Consider the following 20,999-nt stretch of genomic DNA (forward strand, 5'->3'; position numbering starts at 1 on the left):
ATGAATGAAAGGAAAGGATGGATAGAGAAAGAATAAACTCACACAGCTACAACATGTGGGAGTTAAATGTTGCTCAGCATGAAGCAGCAGCAGCACTCTGGAAATATTTAGGTCTGTTTTAAATAACAACAACAAAAAAAAATCTATTTATTTTTTACAATAAATCAGTTACTCCATGATATTAGAATAGAATAGAAGTGAGCTGACGTCATTAACATCCAAAGAAAATCACTATTTCCTCTTCTTGCTTTTATTTTTTCAAGGCGGAACTAATCTTCTGAGATTCGTGGGGGAAGGATTTTCATATCGGACCCGGTTGTTGGTTACATTTATCTGAACAGGAAACGACTGGTGAGTGATTTCATCAATAAATGAAGCTCTGTGTCTCTAATATAAGACCTTATCGATATATAAATAACGTGTTTTACTATGTATTACTCTGTGTTGTGTCACAATGTGAGACAATAGAAGAGGAACCGTTGAAACATTGTGATTTAAAGGCCCCGGACAGACAGCTAGCTAGCGTTAGCCGCGCTAAGCTAAGCTAAACAGCATCCAATAACATTATAACGTTAGCATCGAGCTAAGCTAAGCTAAGCTAGGCGGCTAATGACAGCAGCAGCACATCAACTTCCTCAACGCTGGAGGACAGTTTATCATGTCTTTCTGCATGTCTTTGTTCATGTTTGTCTCTTATGTAACGTTGTCTTTGTCCATTTGATGTCTGTTCAACCTCTACTGGCTGTTTGGTTGAGAAAAGTTAGATAGATAGATGGATGGATAGATAGATAGATAGTTATATAGATGGATAGATGGATAGATGGATGGATAGTTAGATAGATAGATGGATAGATAGATAGATAGATAGTTATATAGATGGATAGATGGATAGATGGATAGATAGATAGATAGATAGATAGATAGTTATATAGATGGATAGATGGATAGATGGATGGATAGATAGATAGATGGATAGATAGATAGATGGATGGATGGATGGATGGATAGATAGTTATATAGATGGATAGATAGATAGATAGATGGATGGATAGTTATATAGATAGATAGATGGATAGATGGATAGTTAGATAGATAGATAGTTATATAGATGGATAGATAGATGGATGGATAGATAGATAGATAGATAGATAGATAGATAGATAGATGGATAGACATATAGTTAGTTAGATAGATATGTAGATATATAGATAGTTAGATAGATAGATACAGTAGATAGATAGTTAGATGGATAGTTAGATAGATAGATAGATAGATAGATAGATAGATAGATAGATAGATAGTTGTAAATGATGTCAATGATAAGAAATAGGAAAATAATACGAGACAAAAATCATTTAAATGATTCAATTATTTGCTTGAGTTACAGTCTTCACTTCCACACAGCTAGGGTTAAAATGTCTGTGGTTAAGAATAGCTGTGGTATAATGCTATTTTTCCTCATCTCTATTGATGATGTATCACTTCCTTGTTTTGGATCAATAGGCTTGCACATTGATAGAGAACTACTCTATTGATTAGTGTAACACAATATAGATGTGTGCAAGCTACTGCTGACTAAGGTGACCAGATCTCAACAAAACCAAATGAGGGACAAAGAGTATGTTTGTGTGTGAGACAATGTGGGACACGTTACAAAGGGTGAGAGGGAGGTAGTCTACAATTTTGATATAATGTCCATCTAACTTAAATAATACACATTTCTATTCTGCCTCTTATCTTGTAACATCTCTATGCTTTGCCTGAATGCATCTATAGGTCGTTAGTATTGACACAGGTCTGCTATAATGATACCCAGCCCTAGCAAGCAGTGATACATGTAAAACCCTTTTGACATAGAACACTCTAATTTAATTAGAGCTGCAACGATTACTCAATTAGTTGTCAACTATTAAATTAATCGCCAACTATTTTGATAATTGGTTTGAGTAAGAAGAAAAAAAACTCATATTCTTCAAGTTCTCTGATTCCAGCTTCTTAAATGTGAACATGTTCTGGTTTCTTTACTCCTCTTTGACAGTAAACTGAATATCTTTTAGTTGAGGACAAAACAAGACAGTTGAGGACGTCATCTTGGGTTTTGGGAAACACTGATCTACATTTTTCCCCATTTTCTGACATTTTATTGACCAAACAATTTATCGATTAATCGAGAAAATAATCCACAGATTAATTGATAATGAAAATAATCATTATTTGCAGCCAGTTTATGTATGGATTTAATAACCTATTCTCTCTTTCTTCACCAGCAGGTGGAGGGATGAGTCTCTCCCCTGTGATTGGCACAGAAGTGCCAGAAACAGCTAACGGGGTGGTGACACCCGTCTCTTCAGAGAACGGCCCTCACGCTCCGGTCTCGGTGAAATATGGGGGGAGCAGAGTGCCCTGTGATGGGGAGGCATCGGAGGACAGAGCCCTTAGACGAACAGAGAACCACGTAGATGTGGAGGACAGAGTTTACGATGGCGAAGGCCGCTTGGACACAGAGACGTACAATAATGGGAGTTTATCGTTACACACCTCTCATGTGACAGAGACCTCCCTCCCTGCTGCCACATGCACAGGAGACTCAGAAGACTCAGAATCAGGCTCCAAAGACTCAGACATTCACGAGGCCTCTGACACTGTTGAGCCTCCTGGTGCAGCTCTGCTGTGGGACCCAGCACAGCAAGCACACTCCAAAGAGTCATCTCAGCGAAGAGGCTATGCCGCTACAGACAGACAGCAGACAGAGACGGAGGCTGTAGATGGAGACACTGACAGCAGAGACGAAGAAGAAGATGGAGAGAAGGAGAAACAGGATGAGGAGGACGATGAGAAAAATGAAAAAAAGTGGATTAACCAGCGTGCAGGAGGGAGAACAGAGGTGGAGGTGAGTGGGCTGTAGGATTATATTCATCTTTATTAGATTATGTGTACCAGAGAGAGTGCAGGGCATCATGGGATTAAGAGAGAATAACTGTCAACAAATGTAATGAGCGCAATCTGAACTAAGGTCAATGCAAGTAAATGTTGTGGAGCCGTCAGGACTTAACTTCTTGCTTTTAAATAGACTCAATGCTGAGACTTCAGTGTGCTTCAAATGAACTACAACGCATTGACCAACTACGTTTGACAGCCAAATTGATCATAGTTTTTCCAAATGGCTAAATTTGAGGGTGAGACAAGCTGTCCATCAAAGACGAGAGATGTGGAGGACAAAACCTGCCAAAATAAAAACAATAAATTAATAAATAAATAAATGACTCAATAAATAAATAAAAAGTATTATTCAGATGTAGCAAAAATAATGTTAAAATAAATGTAGCCATTAATTAATTGACAAAATGTGACATAAATTGATATTTCTGTTTTAATTTGCTTCTTTATTTATTTATATTTGTATTAATTCCTTTATTTATTTACTCTTCTGTTTAAGTTTCCCTTTCATTTATTTATGTATTTATTTTTATTATTTTTTCTATTTTTTTTATTTCTTATTTATTGATTTATTTTGTATTATTTATTTACGTTTCACTTCTTTTTATTTATTTTATTTTTATTTTTAAGTGTATTTATTTATGCACGGTTTTCAATTTGCTTTTCACGACTATATTTATTTTTTCATTTAATGACATTTATTTATTTATTTATTTATTCATCAAGTCATTTATTTATTTATTCATTTATTTTTGATTTGGCAACTTTTGTCCTCCATTAAGAGAGGGATCATAAACGCCAAGAAAAATGTGTAGCTCTTTGGCTGATTTCATAATCAACATGATTTAATAAGCAATAATTTAACTTCTCTTCTTCACTTCCCCTTACTCCATTTTCAGGCTGCACGACACTACTCCTCCTCAGCTCCTGGTCCCAGCACCTCGTCCTCTTCCTCTACTCCACCTCCTCTTCTTCCCTCAGACGACATCCCCTGTCCTCCCCACGTCATGGCCCAGGTCTGGGTACGCAACGTCCGGGGGATGCAGGACAGCAAGAGCCTGGATGAAATCAGCCAAGCGTGTGGAGGTAGATATCTGTCAGACAGGTTGGGTTTTGTGTTTACTGCACTTTGGCCCATTCCTCATCTCTTTACCTCTATTCTATTGATAAGTACATGTAAAACCTCTTACAGTAAATCAATAAATTAACAGAAAAATAGTGGAAATCGTAACTATATTAATAAGGTCTTCCATCTTTAAGCAAGTCAGTAATTATTGGGAATATTTGACACCTTTATTCAGCTGATGTTGGCGTATTCTCCACAGGTGGTTCGGGGGCCCGGGGAGGGGGCAGAATTGGCCAGTCAGAGGGCCGACGGGCCACGATCTCCTCGGCTCTGGAGCTCGAGGGGACAGTCAGCCACGATGGTGACCTGACTCACTTCATCACCAAGAACCTAGAGCAGAAAATCAAGATGAGCTCCAAGCCCAGTCTGGACTGCAGCGACTGTGAGTATGAAGCAAACTTCACAAGATTTTATTTAAATAAATAAAGGGAATGTTCTTCTTTTATTATTATAATTCATAACCCAAATAGCAGAAGTTCCACTTAATATTTTAAAGTATACATAAATGCAAAAAAAAAAAATGATCCTGGCGACTAGAGGAGGTAGAGGATGTGCATCGTGCAGGTTGCTCTCATAGCTGCGTTATATTTGAGGGTCAGGCAGATGAACTGTTTGTATTTTCCTCTGCAGAGGGAGGTGTCAGAAATGGCCTTTCAGCAGGTTAATAGCTTTTTTACAGGCAGTGAAACTGCAGTGCAGGGTCACTGACTTGCAGTCAGATTCACAGGCAGTTTTTCCCTGCAGAGGCTAACAGTCAGCCACTACTCATCATTTATGCATAACTTTGGTCATGTCTAAACCATAAGAAGTAATGGAGAACCAATGCACTACCTTAAGGAAATGAATTGTCTGTTGTCTCATGATGAACTGATGGATGCTCACATGTATCATCTGCCGCCCTGCAGTGTTCACAATGCAGCAGCTTTGTTAAGTTACCCTGCTCTGGGCAAATTGTATTTAATTCAGTGATTTGAGAGTGATATGTCTCATATTGTAGTGATCTATTCCATTTTTGTTTCTTATGTTCTTGATCATACAAGGCTGCATATTACATATTAAGGCTGTAACTAACGATTATTTTCATTGTTGATTAATCTGTCGATTACTTTCTGGTAGCTGTTTGGTCTATACAATGTCAGAAAATGGTGAAAAATGTCGATCAGTGTTTCCCAAAGCCCAAGATGATGTCCTCAAATGTCTTGTTTGGTCCACAACTCAAAGATATTCAGTTTACTGTCATAGAGGAGTAAAGAAACCAGAAAATATTCACATTTAAGAAGCTGGAATCAGAGAAGTTTTACTTATTTTTTCTTAAAAGATTACTCAAATCGATTAATCGTTGCAGCTCTAAAACAAACAAACTAATGGCAGCAGCACAAAAAAAGGATCAATACGTTATCTGGTGTTTGTACTCAAACAGTGAGTCTTTCTCTTGTTCTACAGGTTTTAGTTTTGAGACTAATTTAGCAAAGGCAGAGTTGAGAACCACTGTTTGTTTCAGTAACACTACATTATAATGATATTTTTACAATTTGAAGGTGGACTCTTGGTTAGAGAAACCTTCTCTTAAACATGAACATCTCAAAGTTGTTCATTGAATCCCAGCCAGCTGGATAATTTTTAGAGTCCTCTCTCTCTGTCTCAATTTAATTATTCATCTAAAAATCTCCCAAACACTCACTTTGCCCTTGCTCTGCCCATCTTCCTACTTGTTTCTAGCTGATAAAATCAGCCTCAGTCTATGTTTTAACAAGCAGCAGAGACTCAACCCCACAGAGATTGAAATAGAGATAGTTTTCTAAAAGGTCAAACATGTGCAGCAATTTCAGACATTAAATCATCTCTATAAAATCAGCAGGTTGTCCAAGCCCAGCCTGTCCATTAACAGCCATCTGTCTTGTCACATTTGCCAGGAAAAAGACCCTGAGCCGCTGCCCTTCACTCCGAGAAAAACCCCTCTGGATTCGAGGCGTCAGCTAAACTGGCCACTCAATTTAAACACAGAGAACACAGTCAATATGCCCTCTGTGGCAGCTCATTCCCTCCACCTGCTGATTCAATTAGGATAGACTTTGTTTAGACTGGAGGGATTTATAACTGCTGCAGCCTGACAGGAATCATTTTCAGAGACGGAGACCTGCTTTTTTTCTTTGGTCCGCTGGACACAAACGTCTTTTGTTTATAAAGATTTAACGATTCAAGGCACTAGCGTTCTTTTAATTAAGTGCCATAAGTTGTTTAAATCATCTGTGCTGGTAGTGATTTTGTTAGAGCAGCTGTTTCTTCAAATGGGAATAGTTCTTCAGTTGCTCATGCGTGTAATTTGTGTGTCATTTTGTTTATTTTTCTTTTCTTTGAGGTCATTTTTAACTTGTGCTTGCACACATGTTGTTGCCTGTTGGTGGTTTGCCAACAGGCAACAACTCTCTGCCTTTGTCTGTCTGTCTGTCTGTGCTGAATTAATTCATCAGTCAATAGACAGAATTGTAACCATCAACAATTTTGACAATCAATTAATCTTTTGTCATCAATCAAGCAAAAATGTAAACATTAGCTGGTTCCAGCTTCTCAAATGGGAAGATTTGCTGCTTTCATCTGTTTTAAATCATTATAGATTCTGGGTGTTTGAACAAAGCAGGCTGTTGTTATGTTCTGGGAACTTGTGATAGGCATTTTTTAATAGATTATACTATTTATAGCACTGACTCCCAACCTGAGGTTCCCGACCCCCACTAGGGGTCGCCAAAGCTTCACAGGGGAGTTGTGAGGACTTATAAGACACCTTTTTAAAAAAAAAATATATATATATATATACAGTTGGCCTATATCTCAGCATTTCATTCATTCCTGTGAAGAAAACTAAATGAAATTGTTATTTTTTTAAAGTTTGGATTATTATTTAAAATATAAACTTAAAAATGTGAAAATGATGCAGTTAAAACAACCAAAGAGCTGATAGAACAATGGCCAAGTATCAGGGGAAATAAAAAACTGAAATTGTCAAAAAAAAAAGAAGTCTGTTAAGTATGAATGATTGTTAAAAAAAATACATAATACAGAAAATTGTATTAAAAGTTCCTAAAAATAACTCCTCTCTGATGCAATATTCACAGGAAATAATCTGCTCAAAATTCATCAGAATCGCTCGTTTTACTCAAACTTCCTGCCGTTATTGCGTTCACTATTTGGGTTAATTGTACAGCTTCTCAGTTGTTCTGTTCTGTAATTGTTATGCATTGAATATAATATGAAATATCCATAAAATATGTCACTTACTCAATGGTAGAAAAGGGTTCCCTTAAGAAAAAGGGTTGGGAACCAGTGATTTATAGAATAATCAATGGAAAATAAGCATTAGTTGCAGCACTGCTTGTGTTTATTATCCATCTAATTTCATAATTATTTCTTACCAGCGGACTGTTCGGGTCCCATCTACCGAAGCCGGGGGTCGTCACGGAGACCAGCAGACATCCCTCCCATTGATCCCACTGTCCTCGTGGACCTTCAGAGACACTCCCAGGAAGTGGCTCACAGTGTTGAGATGATGATGCGGAGCCTCAACGGAACCATCCAGAATGTGAGTCTGAAACTCTGTCAGTTCATTTAGCTTCATCATTCAGTTTCATGCTCTCGTGTTGTCACTCACATACTGTATATTTCTGTTTGCGTAGTTGATTGATCTCTCTGTCCGTCTGTTTATTCATGCAGATGACAGCTCTGAGTGTGGGCTACATCCAGACCTACAGAGACTCTGTTGACAGCCTGGGAGAGTCTGTGGACATGAGTATAAAGGTGACACTGTGTATTTGTGTGTGTGTTCCTTTAACTCTAAGAGACCCACATAGACCCATTTTTGTCTTTTTTAGGGGGGTACAGGGGGTCTTTAGGGAGAGATAGCAGGTCAACAGTAGATGTCACATAGAAATGGTGTACATCATCTGAAAGCTGGGAACCTGAAGATTAATTTGAGATGCAGCTCAGCATTGTGTGTCAAGTTGTTCTAGTCATTAATAAGAAATAAACATGATTTAATTCATTATTTAAAATAAGTGGGAAGAGTGTATAAGCGCTTACATTGATATGATAGAAGTATATAATGGCCATTGTCATGCTCAATTATGTCTCATAAGTTGTTGCAGCAATTTTTGGGTTAATACCATTTGTTACACAGATTTGGTGCTGAATTTAACCATTTTTTACCACTTGAGAATTGATAAAAATTATCAATAATCCCTCCAAATTACCACATTAAGACACCAAGACCTTGAGGAACACCATAGAAAAAAACATGCTGTGATTTGGTATCAGAAACTTTAGACATTTGGAGATTTCTGCAACAATTGCCTTTTTCGGTGATTGGATGGCGAGCACTTCTGTTCTGGAAACTGCTCAGAAACCCCCTTATTGTCAAACTACCTCGGAAAGCCATCCATCCTCTGAATGCTCTAGGTCTGTAGTTTGTGGTTGTAAAGTTTCATGAGGCTGTGATTATCCTAGAGGTCACAACAGGTAATTTTAGTGATGTCAAGTTTCAAAAAATGGTCTCACTACAATGAAATGGGGACTAACATCAGCACACATGAATACAGTTGGGCTCATTGGATCCACAAGAGTCTCAGCTTTACAGTGATACCCAATTTATGCAATTCCAAGACTGTTTAGGGACCCCAGTATGCAGAAATATTCAAATACCCCAGTTTTAGAATAAGTGAAAATAACACATTTATACTGCATGAAAAAAAACTGCATATGATTATCATAAAGTGGGCATGTCTGTAAAGGGGAGACTCGTGGGTACCCATAGAACCCATTTACATTCACATATCTTGAGGTCACTGAATGTGGCCATGCCAGTATGACATGGTTGGTACTGAAGGATTCCTTAGGTTTTTTCTAATTTCATATGATACCACCTTCTACTCTCTGAAAGACAGTAAAGTTGGCCGAGTGCGCCGGTGCCCTCAAGGAGTTGAAGGTTGAAGGCTGAAGCATCATCTTTTTTATTGCCTGTCTTGTATTTTTGCTCCCACAGGGCATGTACACACTGATGGCTCGCTGCGAGGAGCTGGATCGTTCCATGCAGCCCATACACACCCTGGCTGCACAGATCCGTGACATCAAACGCACTCTGGACGCCCTGGAGGCGATCTGCAAGTAGCCCCACCTGCCCGGCACGAAAACACTCCCCGGCTGCAAAGATCCAACATCAAGCACATCTTGAGCGAGGCCGTCTGCAAGTAAACCCACCGCTCCGCAGGTAGCACACAAACACTGCAGTGAAGATTAAGTGCACCTCTGGATTCCTGGAACCATCGCTACTAGTCATGCTGGATGATATAGTCCCTCCGCTTGTTCATCACTTGAAGATGACCTTGTTTGTGTTGTGAGATTTCAACAGAATTGCGCTTGATTTGCTCTCGGGGTTGAGCTTTCTCTTTTCTTTTTTTTTAAAAAAGCACTCTCACTTTCTCTAATGAAGTTTCTCGTGAAACAAAATCTCACAGATTAACCCGTTTTGGAGACACTCGGTCATGTGCCCTGAACAAACACACATACAAACAGGTCCTTGAAGATGTGTTTACAGTCTGAGGAGGAATAATGTGTCATGATCCGTCCAGCCCGCTTTGTTCAGATTGCACTAACCTTTCCTGCCCACATGGGGGCGATGTTTCTCTCTCCGTCTCTCTCTTCACTGATGTAGAGGCCAGTATGAACTGATCAGAAGACAAGTGACTTTTGCACTGGAACAGAAAGTCTATTTTTTAATCTTATGCAACGAAGATCCGATCTTTCACTGCAGGCTGTGAGGGGAGTTGAGCACCATGTCTGTCTGTCTTTTTTTAAATGTTATTTATTCAGTTTTCTCAGCATGCTTGCTTTTTCAACTACACTGCTACTCTGTCACTGGGAACTGACCAGTACAGACAGATTTGTTTCCACTAGTGGCCACTGAACAGCTCAACTGGAGCATTAGGAGCTGCTGCTCGAGGATAGTTGTCAAAGGTACAGAAAGAGTTTCACTTCCTCTACTCAGATGCTCTCTGACTGTTTATCACTTTAAAAAAACTGGCAACCTTTATAAATCACAGGTCTGCTTCTCTAATTTAAAGCTACGAGCAGCCATGTGTCCTAAAACCGATGCACTCCAAGATGTTTTCGAGCACATAACTGGAAATATCTCATCATATATCACACCATGCACAGTGGCTTTAAAGGACCAGTGTGTAACAATGAGGGGGATCTATTGGCAGAAATTGAATATAATATTAGTAAGTATGGTTTCTTTAGTGTATAATCACCTGATAATAAGAATCTTTGTGTTTTTGTTATCTTAGAATGAGCCGTTTATATCTACATAGGGAGCCGGTCCTCTCCACGGAGCCGGCCGCTATGTTTCAACAGTAGTCCAGAACGGACAAACCAGACATTGTTAACTTTTCCGGCTTGGGCCAGAGTCGATAACGCTACTCGCTCCCGTCGCCACCGCTCTCTCTCTCTCTTGCTTCACCACTCACTTCTCACGTACACACACTCTCTAAGCACTGGCTCTGCTCCAACTGGCTCTAGAGAGGGACATTCGCATTTTTGCGTCGGCCACCGTAGCTCTCCAACACGGGAGAGGCTTTAGTTGGTTGCAATCTCCTCACCTCACCACTAGATACTGCCAGATCCTGCACACTGGACCTTTAAAAAATTTGCAAAGCTTTGCACTTAATGGTTTGACTTTTAAATGTCATCAAAAGTAAAAAAAAAAAACAATTAAAGCAAGGCTGATAAATTAACTAACCTGGAGATTTCTCATTAAATCTGAAGTCACTGAAAATCTAATTTAATTTCCAGACATGCGAGTAGGTAACAAACAGCTCAGAGGGTTATTAATTGGATTGTGTTGTTTCAGTTTTGATTAAGCCAAATTAAAGAAATGAAATAAGTATTAGAAGAGCTCAGTTTAAAAACACATTTTGAATCCATTAAATTACGGTTCAATTTTCAACCATATAAGAATAAGTTTTAGCTTTGGTTTTGGCTGTTACTGTTTAAAAGTTTTACTCTCTTGGAACAAAACTCTGCATTTATTCTGTATTGACGGTACATCCATATTTTGAAACTTGGGGGTGGAAAAAAAGTCCTGTAAGTGAAATTCAACTGATTGTACTTAACAGTCAGAAAGAAACACCAGTTAAATGTCTGTGCAGCATGTCCTCGCTTTTGTTTTCTTCAACACTGGAAAGATTGGGCACTTTCAACAAAGGAGGATCAAATCTGGGAAACATCGCTGGAGTCGGGACGCAGCCTTCGCATGTGAACTAACGTGGAGTGAGTGTTTATTAATTTACTCAAAGATAAAAACCACTGAACAACTGCAGTGTTGCTTGGCTGTTACTTTACCAACTAAAGCCATTTACTCTCATGGAGCATTATACTTGATTTAGTGAAGATGTTTGTCATTACACTGGTGGGTAGCATTGTAGTAGATCATTGTAAGCGTACTAGATTTTCGTACTATTACTCGTACGTGTACCTAGTACTGATGGCAGCCAACTCATTTGGTGGATTTTGGGATATTTCATCTACAAAACTTTATCATTATCAGAGAAATACTGCAAGCAAAGTACACATTTTATCCTTGGCTCTGCATTGATGTCTGAAATGTCTCTACTGCACCTGTTAATGTGTTTACACCTTTATGGGAAAAGATCGTGTTATTGGCTTCACAAAAAGCTCTAATTGCATTCTCTGTAAAAATCTGCTCTCTCTGTCACTTTCCTCGACCTTGTTGGCAAAAGTTTGTGAAATTTGTCTGGGAAAGCATCAAAGAGGAAAGGCTTTAAAATGTTTACATTAAAGAATATAAAGATCCCTTAATTATTCTGAAATTTACTCCAACATGTTTGTAAAGATGTAAATGCTCTTTTGCAGATGAGGTTAAATAAAGACATTTTGGGAGTCTTAGTAGTGAGAACGGATCCTTGAGATGGGAGATTATGGGAGGAAATGTCATTGTTCATAATGTAAATGTTTGATTAATTCATTTTCTTTTGCACAATCAGATGCACCTGTGTAGATAAGATCTCTTTCTGTAACTAAAGAACGATTTAGATACCCTTCGTCTTGAGTGTATATTTTAATGAAAAATAACAAATAAATTTACATGAGCTGCAAAAACCAAACGTTTCCGTCTTTTGTTTTTACAGATGGGAAGAAGCAGATATAAACAACACTGACTACGTTACATGCACACAATATTCTGTTTTTTGCCCTTATTCAGGAAAAGACAATATTCTTACTAAACTGTTTACATGACCAATGAAAATTAAAATTCACTAATATTCCCATGTCATGCAGCCGTGCATACTCCGATGTGGTGGAATTGTTCGACCGTGCGAACACAGCCTCCCTCTATCATTCCTTCATCACCTTCTTAAAAAGGACGGCGTTGCGATATTTGTGCATATCCAAAAACCTGTTGATATCCAAGTCTTTCATAATGTTTAAAAGTAGATGTGTTTCTGTTTTTGACCAGAAATGTGGGCTTTTCTTTTGGGCTATTCTGAATTTGATCCGTGTCATGTAAACAGCATATTCCGTTTGGATATTCTGAATTATGCCTTATTCCGAAAGGAGCATTTTCCGATTAAGACGTGAATATGCTGATATCATTCAGGTTTTAGGAGCAGTCTTTGGACATGTATATAGCACATTCAGAATATGTCTCTCAATTGGGGTTTTTAGTTTGCGACACACGGCCTCTTGCCTGTTTACGTCCAGCTCTGTGCGTTGAACACAAACCAACATAGTCGACAGTTTGCAGAGATGCATGTGCAAGAGAAAAGCCCACATTTCTGGTCTGAAGGAGAAACACACCTACTTTTAAACATTATGAGCAACATGACTTCAGTTGGATAAGAAGGGAAATTAAAGTTATTTAAAGGGTGTAGCCATAGATAGAACGTACGACATAGGGGCGAGTATGAGTAGGGGCAACAAACTGAATATTTTGTGCATGTAAACATAGTCATTGACTTACAAAAATAAATGCATACAGTAAATATATACAGTATATGCAGGTGGCCTATTATGGACTGAAGTGCTGTGTTTTCTGAATTTAAAGGTATGTCCATTGAATTAACAGATACTGCATTTATAACAATGGAAAGCCTGGAGTTTTTGACAATATGCAACATTTGAAGGCCAAAGATTTAAATTTAAATAATTTCTTTTTTTTTTGTGAACAGGCCCTTTAACACAACACCCAACAAATCTACTTAATGGGAAGAGAAACTCATGAGTGCATTAGGCTTTAAAATTAGGAAATAAAAGGACTGACACATACTGCAAATGTACTGTACAAACAAAATGTGCAAAGAAAATAAAAACCCCAGTGCAGGTTTTACAGACTGCGTTCATGTATCTGTGGTCACAGTATAACGAAGTCTAGTCTATCTTGTTTGTCACATCACCTTTCTCTTAATGGGTTTACATACATGTGACCTGTGTTTGTACCACTACTGTCTCTTGGCACATTGAGTAATAGGTTTGGAGTTCCAGCTCTGAACATAGTTTGTTGTCCTTTTTATTTATGATACTCTACAAAGCAGCACACCTGCGACTAGCAGGGATTCAGTGTCTTGCTCAAGGGCACTTCAGAAGGGCTCATATTGCAGTTATAGCCCAGACCTTCCAGGGGAAGGTCGGTTTGTTCACATTTTAATGTTCCAAGCAAAGACTTGCAGCCACCAGCAACAGCAGAACAGTCAGGTTTGGGGCGCTCAGTGGACTCGTACCACCGTCTGTAGTTACTTCCAGTGAAGGCGTTGGACTTCCAGTATCAGGCGAACTGCTTACGCTTAACTCAATCACAGAGGCAGCTTTTGTTGTCTCTACAACAAAAGCTGCCTCTGTGATAGAGGTGGTAGAGGTGGTAGAAGCAGTAGTAGTCCCCATTAAATCTCCGGCATTTTCTTCTACTTTGCCCACAACCGACACTCCGTCTTTGGGGGACTGCTGGTCTGAGACGTCCCCGTCTGCAGTCTTGTACCACTGGCACTGGAAGTCCTTCTTCCAGATCTCAGCCGGGTCTGGTTCAGCCGCTTTAGTGTTCATGTCCGGCTGATCTGTGGCTTTTGCTTCCTCCACCTGAGAGAACATAATATCAGTGTTAGAGCCGGTTTAGATTTTTGTTTGGTTAAATAGTCAAAACAATTTTTCCACCAAAGTGTGACCTCTCTAGGCCATAGAAAACTACAGTAGACTACAAATCCCACGGCGCTCCAGCCAATTAACAGAGTGAGGTGTGGGCAATTTGTGGCTGAAGACGCAGACGAGAGACTTAACCATTTACATTTACTGTAAAGACAATCTAAGTTTGCTTATCATTTTATTAGAGTTTTCCTCTTAGATTTGTTGTAAAGGGCTATTTTTCAACTTTTGAACAACTTTGATTTATTTTCGATTAACCGCACGAGCCATTCAACATCAAGCCATCCTGACGAACCAAACAAGTCACCACAATCCGTGAGTAAAACAAGCCAAATAACTTGAAAGATAATGTGTTGGAAATGTCTGTATCTACAAGGCGTCTAAAGTGGCTTTTAGCAAACATCACTGCTGTCATTTTCATAAGAAAGAGTGAAACACTTTATATCCGTCTCAAAACTGAAGATTGCACAGTAGGCCTATGGGATCGAATTCAAAAGGAAAAAAACTTTTCATAGTGTTCTGCAGTTACAGCAATATACTTCATATTGTGTTGTACTTTTTATGAAGCCTCATTCAGAGACTTCCAGAAAGTGATGAGTGTTCCCAGAAAACACAATGTTCCTGTGTTCAGTGCTCCAGCGGATCTTTCTCTATTGTGTCTCAGCTTCTGTTTCCCTCTCTGCTTTCTTACTGTCTAAACACAGAAGATCCTCAGGCAACCGGACTCCCTGCTGTGGTTTTGGTTATCTCTGTCAGTCGTGACTCAAAACCAGTTGTTCTGTTTCCAACGCTCCACACAGAAAGAACATAAGTTGAGAGCTTGTGTCTCTTTTTACTCGGGCTTTTCACCACGTACCATGACGGGTTTCAAAGAGGCAATCAGAGCTTTTCTTAAAGGTTCTCTATATGATATCCAGAGCATTAATATAGCAGTAAACAACTAGATATAGAGGAGTAATATCTACCTGAGCAGAGAATGAAGTCGCTCTCCCTCTGTGTGTGATGTAATCGGAGTTTCTTTGTGCTTTGTTGACGCTGCCGGGCCGGCCGCACGTGCTTTTGGTGCATGTTTGTGCATGTGATCGTGCCCCACTGGCTAGGTCAAGACCGCCGCTCTGCACTGTGCTCATACAGCGGTTACCGTTCCGACCAACGATGCTCACCCACAGTTAACACTGTTAGCTCTGTCATCCTTGTTGTTTTCACTGTTAGCGCTGTTAGCACCGTTAGCTGTGAGCTACTGGTTCAGCCGTCGCCATGTTGAGAGCCGTGCGGAGGCAATAGAAATGCTCCCAACCTTGCATTTAGCAACTTTAAGGATCTTTTCAGCACATTGTACCAGCATCTTATACTGTATCTCACCATCATGTGTTTGTTAACCTACAAGCATGACTTCCTCAAATAATACAGTAACTTGAAGACATAATGTACACACAGTTGTTTATTCCATACCTTACTGTAGCTACAACTTTAGTTCGGCCAATTTATATCAATGCACCATGGACCAAAGTTGCTGTTGTACCTAGAGTAAACAGCCTACAGTTTGAATAGTAAAGATGTGTGGATCAGGCTAATATGTGAACACGTGCGTTCCAACGACAACAACATAATCCACGGACTATTGATAACTACCTCATTAAACCCCACTTCAAAACACCCAAACTATCCCTTTCTCAAATTCTCACCTTTTCCGTCACCTTCTCCACCACTTCGGATGGGGGTGGGAGGTGGAGGTAGGCGGAGCTTTCTGGATTTTGACGGACACATCGGCCCTTTCCCTGGCACAGGGAGGCTGAGCAGAGTCGAGTCGCCGTGGTTACGTTGATGGAGTAGGGTCCCAAGACCTTACGGACGAACTCCGCCAGGTCCTGACACTCTCTCTGGGAAATAGACAGTAAATGTCGTCTTATGTTGAAGAAGAAAATATTTTGCCAACACAAAGCCATCAATGGAGATTTAATTAGTGAGATGAAAAAAAAGTAAAACGGTAAAACTGTGTGTATTTATCGTGTTTATAAATATCAGTGGATAAAAGTGCAGATATATTCGTGGGTGTATGCACTTTATGTAAATGTATAATATATAGTATATAATGTATACCTCCGTCTTAGTCTCACTTCTCTCCCAGATGACAACGCCGGCTGTTCCCATGGCAGCGCTCTCTCCTATGGTGCTGACCAGGTCTGCCTGTTAACAAGCAATTATACAAAGAAGCTTCTTTTTCAACTGGTCTCTTTGTACTTGTACTTTAGAAATCAGGGAATAATTGCTATGATACAACATGAATCAACTACTGTCCTTCCTCTCCATTTATTCTGCTTTATCATTAATGCGTGTGCAGGAGTGTGCTTGGATCAAATACCAGACGTCAATATCTCACCTGTGACAGGAAAGTGTTAGTTGAGGCATAGACACTCTTGACCAGTGGGAATACAGGAAGATCGAACGCGCTCCCAGTCAGAGATGATACTCGTAGTGCTTCTCTGATTTGACTTGAGAGATAAAGCCTAGCTCCAGAGGTCCCACCCTGTTAAAAAAGGCACAGATTGCAACACATTTTTACCTACAAAACCAGCAGCCACACAGTTATTCAATATGTGAATTATACTCAGTTTGGTTTAGAGTAAAGTGCATCTCTGGGGCTCGCAGAGAAGCTGGTATGCACGGGTTTTCGACAAGGATAAGTGTTGTAACTTTTTTACAAAACCTCACTGATAAACCAGATATGGCATTTTTCATTTCACTCGGTTTTTGGTGTTACCCTGGGAGTTGTCTTTCTGCAGCTGAGTAGATGTTGTTAGCTGCTCAGGGGACATGCTTGAGTAGTTTTCACAACTTTTTGTGACTTGATCTCTCTTTCCTCCAAAACCTGTTTTGTTCCTTCTTGTATCCAGCCAAGTTTAAAGGGATAGTTTGGGTGTTTTGAAGTGGGGTTGTATGAGGTACTTATCCATAGTCAGTGTATTAGCAAAGCAATGTACTGCTGTGGACGGAACCGGCACACAATAGCACAAACAAACTAACCGATCAAGGCAGCGGTAAACCAGCAACTCCCGTGTTCTGCAAGATAAAATTTCTATTTTGTCTGGTTGCTTTGGCGAGAGCATAGATAACGACTTTACTTCCCCCTCGGAAACATAGACTGTAATTCTAAATTTAGCGTACACTTAAACTGATATCGATTTTTTTAGGTGAGCCTTTCTTTGAGGTGGCTAAAATGTGTTTTGCTGCCGGCCCCGTCCACAGCAGTACATTGCTTTGATTCTATTTGGTAACTCCTGTCTGCTTCTCCAAACTGGGGGCGCGCCTACTGTCTAATGTAGGTAACACACTGACTATGGATAAGTACCTCATACAACCCCACTTCAAACCACCCAAACTATCCCTCTAAGTATTTATAAGGGCGCATGGCTTTAAAAAAAAATCTCTTTAACTTACGATTATTCTATACTCTCTATATACTTTATCTCGTAATTATTATAGTAAGTTTAGTTTAACTGACAGCATGATTATAAACTGTCTTATCCCAAAACATAAATATGAATAGATACACAAAAGATCAACACAGTGGCGTTACCCACCTGCAGCTTCTCCAGGGTGAGGAGAGGATAGAGGGCAGAGCATCGTTTCCATAGCCACAGAAGCTCGTCGTTAAGGGCCATCTCCGTAGCAGGGCACTGGCCGGTGTAATTGGCTAACATGGTTTGGGCGGGATCGCCGTTGTAGCAGCTGGGGTAAGGGGAGACGCCCCATAATGCTTTGGGCCTTAACCTTTGGACCTCCCGTAGAGTTTCCATCATTACTGACTGGGCAGCTGCCTCGAAGTCCACCTGTGACAAGATCAATACATCCTCTTCCAGTCCCCTCCAGACATTTATGTTTTGTGATTTAAAAACTTGTGAATAGTGGATATGAAATAGCCAAATCATCAAACTTAAAAGAGAAATATGGCACTTTTTTATGTGGATGTCCAATCAGCAATATATTCCTCAATGCGTGCTATATTGACAAAGAAAGCTGCAGATCTCCAGCTGCAAAATCGGTTGTTCTAAAGTGCTACAGAGTGCTACTTCAGCTTTGGTGGCTGTGGGGTGGACGTGTCTAGAAGGTAACCCTCAAATTGTGAAATCTGAACTGAAATCTGCAAAAACTCTTTTGAGACTTGCTGCCCGACGACCTATCCCAACCTTAAAGGAACAGTGTGTACCAATTAGGGGGATCTATTGGCAGAAATTTAATATAATATTAATAAGTCTGTTTTCAATAGTGATAATAAGAATCGTTGTATTTTCGTTACCTTAAATAAGCCGTTTATATCTACACAGAGTCCACCATGGATAAACCAGACTCTGTTAACTTTTCCTGCTTGGACCGGAGTCGATAAAGTTACCTGCTCCCGTCGCCGCCGCTATCTTCGCCGCTTCACCGCTTCACCATTCACTTCCCATGTACAGACACACACTATGCACTCTACTTTTACAACTACTGGCTCTAGAGAGGGCCATTCGCGTTTTTGCGTCGGCCACCATAGTTGTTCTACACGCTTGGCACACAGGAGAAGTTGTATTCTGCAACCTCATCGTTTCTTTAACTGAGAGTTTCCGAACTCTTGGGTTACCTTCTAGACACGTCAATGTGGTGCACATGTGCTCAAAAAGGTTTTTGTTCTCTTCACTTACATTTCCAATTGCAAAAAATGGCATCCAAGTTCAGTGCAGAGGGTGTTCAAAGTCAAGTTGTGTTTACCCTTTGTTGTAGCTTTGACGCCACGTGTATGCTGAGTAAATCGTGTAAAGGCCCACTCTGTCAAGGTGAGTCATCACATTAAGTAATTTCATACTGTTACTCTTCCTCCTCCTGTGATGTGGTGCCCTCATGTTCATCCTGCGTGCCATACTTCCCCATTTTTCACTTCATTTTCCACTCCTCCCTCCTTCCTCCCTCTTTAAAAGGTGCTCTCATCATAACATCATAATAAAATATCATTGCCAACATAATAATGATACTTTGGTTTAATGACCAAAGCAGATGGTACCATAGTGGCGTTATTAGTGACCGCTGGATGTTTGCATCAAAGATTTTCCCTTGACTGAAGAAGAAACACTTATGTGAGTGTGTTTTTCCTCATCGTCATCTTGCACTCCACCATCTGCCATCAACTTTGAAAGTTTCCTCTCCACTTCCACTCTTGATCCCTCAACCTCTCCCTTATCTTTCCTTTTCATGTTCCCTTCCTTTTATTTCTTCTCCCTCGTTCCTTCCCTCGTTTGTTGTCCGCTCCTTCTACCACCTTCCCTTTTTATCACCTCTCCCTTACCTGTGACCACTTCTCCACCTCCTCCGGGGTCCAGTTAGGAAAGAAAGTCTTCAGCATTTTCCTCGTCGCCTCCAGATACATCGCCTGCCTATCTCGGTTCCTTGACCACTGGGGGACCCACTCCGCCCAGCGCAGCACCCCGAGTCCAAGGTACCTCTGGGCAGGTAAAGCTGCCTCCAAGTCCTGCTGTGTCTTCTGGAGGTGATTGTCCAGCCGTGTGTGCTGTGGTAGCCCCTTATTGACCAGTGTGTCTTTGTCGATAAAATAAGGGTAGTTCCCCAGCGTGTCCTCGTAAAAGACGGCCACACGGCCCTCCTTTTCCATCCCGAAAGATCTTGGATCTGGCCGACCTGAGCAGGAAGAGTCAGGGATGCCCCAGAAGATGATGAAAGGCTGTCCAGACAGGAGAGGCGGGCAAGCTGGCTGGGTTGGACCGGCGGTACCCAGGTCAGCAAAGGCAGCAAGCAGGAGAAGGAGGGGCAGTAAAACTGGAGGCTGGACTTGAAGGATGGCTGATGAATCCTGAGTCCTGAGATTGTTAGGTGTCGGTTTTGGTTCTGGCTTTGGGTCTGGACGCGGCCGCGGCTCGGTCCACGCCATTGGAGCGGCCACCTCTCAGGCTGTCACCCCTTCAGGGCTTCACAGCCAATCATGTTCCTGTAAAACACATAGCAGAAGTCAAACCTTCTTCAGTCTGTAGTGTGATATGGTCATGATCAGATAATGAGCAGCAAACAATGAAGGTCAGCAGAATTATTATTATTTGTTGCTGATGACATTTAACACATCAGCACAACACAAAAAAAACACATTTTATCCTGAGTAACTATTGTATCTTGAAAAACCGCCACAAACAAACATGATTTTGTCTGCTATTGCTTTACTGTATTCTTACCTACAAGAATCTCCTGATATCTGCTACTACTACTCTTTATTGAGCTGCACTATGTCTTATTTTAAAGGCTTAAGATCGTCCTCTGAACTGATCTTATCTTCTCTGCCAACTGTCATCTCCTCCATTTTAAGTGGTTGTACAAAAATCCGTGACAGATAATAGATTTCTCAAGGGTTCCCTGAGTCACACATGTCATGAAGGAAGCTGCTGTAGTTAATATTTTATACACTCAGTGATACAGGAGGATGCAGTAGACGCTCAGGTGGGGTCCAGGTTTTAAAATAGTCACATATTGTGTGCAAGGCTGTGCACAGTAGTAAAGAAGTATAAATGCTGTCCTTATATATAAGTAAAATACGTATTGGGCCGCAACATTCTCTTATATTTCTCTTATATTTTCTCTTAATTTTCCCATGAGATCGCTGGCAATCCCAGCCGATATTACTGTCTTTCAGAGGCCTTTTTTTTAGGGTTTTAAAGCTGGAGTGCAGATACTGATAGACCTAGACCTAAGTCATCCATTT

The 20,999-nt window shown here is 40.3% G+C and overlaps 2 protein-coding genes across 3 annotated transcripts in view; one reads left to right on the forward strand and one right to left on the reverse strand.

Annotated features, from left to right (window-relative positions):
• Window positions 1–12,234, forward strand: borcs6 (BLOC-1 related complex subunit 6). The gene is made up of 8 exons (XM_074644694.1): window positions 1–111; window positions 264–351; window positions 2,268–2,890; window positions 3,837–4,023; window positions 4,263–4,445; window positions 7,477–7,640; window positions 7,772–7,855; window positions 9,096–12,234. Exons 3-8 carry the CDS (start codon window positions 2,279–2,281, stop codon window positions 9,219–9,221), a joined length of 1,356 nt encoding a protein of 451 aa, XP_074500795.1. The 5' UTR covers window positions 1–111; window positions 264–351; window positions 2,268–2,278; the 3' UTR covers window positions 9,222–12,234.
• Window positions 11,323–20,999, reverse strand: part of LOC141773044 (hyaluronidase-2) — an 18,634-nt gene continuing 8,957 nt past the window's right edge. For both annotated transcript variants that reach the window (XM_074644693.1, XM_074644691.1), the window contains exons 2-7: window positions 19,581–20,237; window positions 17,845–18,093; window positions 16,644–16,790; window positions 16,364–16,450; window positions 15,949–16,143; window positions 11,323–14,200 (exon numbers count right to left, since the gene is read on the reverse strand). In XM_074644693.1, coding sequence (XP_074500794.1) covers window positions 13,772–14,200; window positions 15,949–16,143; window positions 16,364–16,450; window positions 16,644–16,790; window positions 17,845–18,093; window positions 19,581–20,180 — 1,707 coding nt within the window. In that variant the 5' untranslated portion in view covers window positions 20,181–20,237 and the 3' untranslated portion in view covers window positions 11,323–13,771. The remainder of the gene's footprint in view (window positions 14,201–15,948; window positions 16,144–16,363; window positions 16,451–16,643; window positions 16,791–17,844; window positions 18,094–19,580; window positions 20,238–20,999) is intronic.

This window comes from Sebastes fasciatus, chromosome 8 (assembly GCF_043250625.1).
Source record: "Sebastes fasciatus isolate fSebFas1 chromosome 8, fSebFas1.pri, whole genome shotgun sequence".
In the NCBI taxonomy this organism is placed as follows: Eukaryota; Metazoa; Chordata; class Actinopteri; order Perciformes; family Sebastidae; genus Sebastes; species Sebastes fasciatus.

Bases quoted from the DNA above. Each gene is read 5' to 3' on its own strand.
- borcs6 (XM_074644694.1), top strand. From the start codon at position 2,279: ATGAGTCTCTCCCCTGTGATTGGCACAGAAGTGCCAGAAACAGCTAAC. The intron at 4,024-4,262 runs GTAGATATCTGT...TATTCTCCACAG, and splicing joins AATCAGCCAAGCGTGTGGAG to GTGGTTCGGGGGCCCGGGGA. The intron at 4,446-7,476 runs GTGAGTATGAAG...ATTTCTTACCAG, and splicing joins CAGTCTGGACTGCAGCGACT to CGGACTGTTCGGGTCCCATC.